The sequence below is a fragment of the Mandrillus leucophaeus genome, unplaced genomic scaffold (genome assembly GCF_000951045.1).
Source record: "Mandrillus leucophaeus isolate KB7577 unplaced genomic scaffold, Mleu.le_1.0 Scaffold421, whole genome shotgun sequence".
NCBI lineage: Eukaryota > Metazoa > Chordata > Mammalia > Primates > Cercopithecidae > Mandrillus > Mandrillus leucophaeus.
The window spans coordinates 1,999,372-2,004,502 of record NW_012104488.1 but is presented as its reverse complement, the minus strand read 5'-3'; the positions used below and the strand labels follow the sequence as shown (position 1 = coordinate 2,004,502).

Here is a 5,131-nt window from a genome sequence, read left to right as displayed (position 1 = left end):
TTATTTTACAAAATGCCTACATTTACACAATAGGCTCCTGGCAGCATTTTCAGACAAAAGTTCTTTTAATTTATCCTGACATGCTATAAGTGAATAAATTACACTATTTAAAGAATTAAAAGGAAAATGAGTTTTCCTTTATCTTGCGTCAGAGAAAAAAAAAGAAGGTGCAAAGAGATTGAGAGGAAGTGCACACACACACAGATAATTCAGAGAAACAGATGGGGGTTAGGGAGGGTCAATGATCACAGAACCTCACACAGTGTGCTCTCCAAGGGTAAAAGTCAACTGCTTATAGCCATTTCACAAGTATTTTAAACAACAATGTTTTATGGTCAAACCCTTCAATGCTTGCATTCTTATTTGAAATCAGCCCAGCTATTAGTCAGTGGAAGAAGTAACAATACCAAGTTCTGACAGTTGCAGTACTAGATACTGTACCACAAGTCATTAGAAAAAGAAAAATGAAAGAATACATTTCCTCTTCATACAAAACAATTATTTTAGAATAAAAACATTGAAAAAAGTTATGTCATGAGATAAAATTTACTTGCAAAGGAATATCATGTAACAAATGACTTTAAGTTGACCAGCAAAAAATTGGGGAGATTTTTATATCCTAGTGAATCAGCAAGGCATTTTTTGGTTGTTGTTTAAAAAAGTACCATTTCCTTACAGAAACGGTTTTGTTTTTAGTGAACTTGTAAAACATAAAAGCTCCCATTTCAAAATATGAACAAAATCCCAGATCATATAGGTGTTTACAGTGATTACATTTATCTAAACAATGTACATACATGTTCAGTTGTAAGATGTTAACTAAATTTCTGTGACAAATATGGTTGTTGTTGTTGTTTTCATAATACCGAAAACATGATAAAGTTAGTGTGGAATTCTAAAGATTATCTGGTAGTTACTAAGATTTTCTTACGTTTTCACAGGTAAGCAGGCAGTATCTTTCCTATTCTCAAAACTGGAATTTTTGGTTGCTACCAGATCAGCTGGCTTGCAAACAAGAAGCCAACCATTTTAAGAATGCTTTTTGTGTGAACAATTTGCAGACCCCAGGGATGGAGAAACCCTAAAAATGCTCAATTGTAAGCATTTACAAACTTCACAGCTGTGGCTGAAGACTGTTCTTCTGAAATGAGATCTCAAAGCAGTCTAGTTCAAAATAAAAGGTTTTAACAAAAAAAATTGGCATATGGACAATGTCTCCACCAATTCGTGTGTGTCAACCATTTAGTTAATTTTTCTACTTGAATAAATGCAATAGAAAACCAGACACCATGTTTCACTACCTCAGTTAATATTCACAATTACAGCGGCTATGCCTTGGGATACAGCATCACCCACGCTCCCCAGAGTCAGTTTATATTGAAATAAAGTTTTTTGCACCAAGTAAATGGTTGTCCACAGCCACTAGCTAGTGTGCCTATGAACTACAATTTCTAGATGTGGGGAGAAACAAATGCTGCTCGAATCACCTGCTCTGTTTCTTCTGTTCCTCATTCATGCTTAGTTTTCTTTCACATTATTCTTGTTTTTTTCAGTTTGCTTGCCTGTCTGGGTTTGGGCCTGCTGACCCTGCCCACTGGAAGAGGCTGCCTGCTGTGCTGCTTTCTGCTTTAACATCGTCCAATCAAATGTGTAGTCATATTGGTGGTTCAGGGTCCTGAAAAGAATGCGGAATAGCTGCCTCAGATACATGTAATCTGGGACTTCCTCAAAGCGCAGCCCACGACAGTAGTTCAAGTACATGGCGAATTCTGCAGGAAACCCCTTACATAAAACTTCAACAGGGGTGGACATCTTCTTCTCACTAATTTTTTCATATTTTTGTTTTTTTGTTATAGCCTTTAGTCCTTGCCACGGCAGGCTGGTTCTATTAAAATACATGAAAACGTAGCCTAAGGATTCCATGTCATCTCGGCGGCTCTGCTCGATACCAAGATGTGCATTGATGCTGGCATATCGGACAGTGCCAATGAGGTGTTTATCTTCTCTGTACGGTATGTGTTGCCTGGTCCTGTTGTCTCTGTACTTTTTGGCCAAACCAAAATCAATAAGGAACAACTTGTTACAGTGGCGCCCAGTACCCATCAGGAAGTTATCTGGTTTAATGTCTCGGTGTAGAAAATTCTTTGTATGCACGTATTCAATTCTGCTGATCATCTGGTCAGCTAACATAAGTACAGTTTTCATGGTGAACCTTCTTGAACAGAAATTAAAGAGGTCTTCGAGGCTGGGTCCCAGAAGGTCCATGACTAGCACATTGCTGTCTTTTTCCTGACCATACCAGTGCATGTGGGGGATGCCAACCCCACCTTGAAGAATCGTGTAGAGTTTGCTCTCATATAACAACTGGGGGTGCTTGGTCTTCTGAGATTCCAGCTTCACTGCTACTTCCTCGCCGTTGGTGGTGGTGATCCCCAGATAAACGTCTCCGAAGGAGCCAGACCCGATCTTCCGCACCAGTTTGTATTTCCCTCCCACAACGAGTTCGGCCTTGGAGCCGCTGTTGTTTGCCATCCTGAGAGGCAAAGACGGAGGCTGGGCTCTGTCCTGACCCCTCTAGGGGAGGATGGAGGCCTCCGGGGCACGCCAGCCCCACAAAGCTGAGGGTGAGGGCTGCTGGAAATGGCCACCGAGGCCTTTCCCGGTGTTACAGGGCCTGGAGTCAGCCTGATCCCCAGAGCACAACAGGGTTTCCGCCAGACCACAGTTTTCGAGGGTTTCTCAAGGTTGCCAGGCTAGGCCACCACCTCTTTCTGGGTGGCGGTCGCTGCCTCGCTGTTGCGGCGACGTCGCGGGCTGAGAAAGGGGGCACAGCGAGTTGCGGCAGCGATACCGCTGCCACCGCTGCCAACGGCTGTGGGCCCGAGGGCCCGGTCACGCCGCTGGCGCCGCCATCTTGTTCCTCCGCCTCAGCCAACCACAAATCGAGAATTTTTGGAGACGCTATTAATGTTTGAGTCCTCTGTTAGGTGTTCCACTCGTCTTGTTCCATTTAACACGAACTTGCTAGTCTTGTAAGATAGCTGTTATTTTCCCTGATTCGTTGGGTAAGAAAGGCTAAGTCTCAGGTAAGCGGCCTAAGGTTGCAAGAGATTGTGGGCCAGCTGGAATTCAAAACTGCCTAGGCTTATGTAACTCGAAGCTCACCTCCTTTCAACTTAATTGTGCAGAAATGGGAGGCTTTTATAACAAAGATTTTCTTGTTTTCGGGCCCAGTCATTGTCCCACCTACTTCCCTAGCCATCATATCTCCCTGGGTTAATGCCAGTCGGGGTGCCACCCCTTGGGCTTTTTCTCTGCGGTCTCAGTGGTTGCTTCTTTATTGAGTTTAGTCAACAAGAGTTACTTACTGCTAGTTAATTTGAAATGTGTGTGTGTGTTTTTTAAGCGATCTTTTTGAAATTTTTTCATAGAGTGCTTTGAATTTAAATAAGATTCCACAGAGAAGTTCTGGCAAAACTGACTAAATGAAGGATTAAAGTAAAATTTAACCAAAATAGAGAGAAGAAACAGACGCCGGCAGTTCTGAGCATTTTCTCGGAAGAATTGGGGCCAACACTAGCAGAAAAAGCGGTACCATTTCAATATTTTTATGAGAGTTCACATCACAAATAACAAAACCTGTGCGATTATTTTGTTTTATGAGGATATGGGATAGGAACTGAGTATAATCCTAACGGGGCAGTAGCAACGAATTTGGGGACCAATGGCAGAAGGGCAGGAGAGGGAGGTGCAGCTTTGAAAGTGGGTATTCCCACTTTACTGTCTCACATAAATTAGTGCTGTTTCTAACTTTTCTGACCTGCATCAATCTATGGCGAGAGAAGGAGCTGCTTTGAGACATAGACGGGCACAGAACATTATAAAGTGCTTTAAAACATTTTTAAAGTTCGCTTAAGACGAATATGTGAGGTGGGTGGCACAGTGTATTACTTGGCTTTGCAGCAGGAACAACTCGCAAATCTCAGTGACTTACAATGACAAAGTTTATTTATCATTCAGGTTTTATGTAAGCTGTAGATCAGCTGCATCTCTGCTTCCTGTGTCCTCTTTGTTCTAGAATGCGGGCTGAAAGAGCAGCCTCCTTAGGAGCATGCTGTTCTCATAATAAAAGGAGTGGCAAATGTCACATTCCACTGGGCAAAACACATCACATGGCCAGGTCCAAAGACAGTGGAGTGAAAATACATACTCCTCCCACAGGTGGATAGTAATACAGTATACTGCTGGCATATTTTATTATTGTGATTGTACTTCTCATTTTATACAAGTGGAAATTAAGGCATAGAGAGGTTAGATGAATTGCCCAAGACCACACTACAGGTAAGTGTTGGAGGCCAATTTGAAACTGAAGTCTGGCCCAAGGCAGTTACTTTTTATACGGTACCAACTAGAATGGCATTTCTTTCATTTACTCATCCAACTTTGTCGAAATTTGCCTGGAGAACAATTTCCTTTCTAATAACCTAGAACAAAATTTATGTTGTTAACCCAGTGCCCATTACTCTTCCTTCCGTTTCAGTCTTCCAGTCAATAACTTCAACATGAACCTTGAAATTCAAGTGATCTCTATGTGAAAGAAGTCGCTATTCAAAAAAGATACGGATAACCCATACTTGGACAAAAGCTTGAATTAAAAAAATCCCCTTTCAATACTGGAACAAGAAGAGTTTAATTATAATTTATTAATTGTTTACTAAGTCCCATACTTCTTTATATCAGTTAAATAAAGGCAGTGTCTACAAAGAAAGTCAAGTGTAACTTATAATGGTGGTTGGATGAACCTTCACTTACAGGGAAGTTGTGAGCATCTCCAGAGTAGGGAGGATCAATGACTGAAGTGGTGATATGACCCTGAATAGCTTCCAATCCAGTCTCCCGTGAATTCTCTTACCACAAGCCAGTGGGGCTGCTGATTTTTCCCCGAACACATACTCCTTGCATTTTTTTCATCTTTGGGTCTTGGCTTATGGTGTTGCTTCCTCAGCCTGAAATGCTTCCAGTGTGCTTTATCTTTCACATCGCCCAGGTCTAATCCTAATAATCTCAGGACTCTTCCCTAAATGCTGTTTGCTTCATGAAACTTTTTCCAATCTCCTCAACCAAATTTAAA

General features: G+C 41.7%; 1 protein-coding gene across 1 annotated transcript; it reads right to left on the bottom strand.

Annotated features, from left to right (window-relative positions):
* Positions 1-530: 530 nt before the first annotated feature.
* Positions 531-2,936, bottom strand: CSNK1A1L (casein kinase 1, alpha 1-like). Its single transcript, XM_011992989.1, has one exon. It carries the CDS (start codon positions 2,530-2,532, stop codon positions 1,519-1,521), a length of 1,014 nt encoding a protein of 337 aa, XP_011848379.1. The 5' UTR covers positions 2,533-2,936; the 3' UTR covers positions 531-1,518.
* Positions 2,937-5,131: the final 2,195 nt, after the last annotated feature.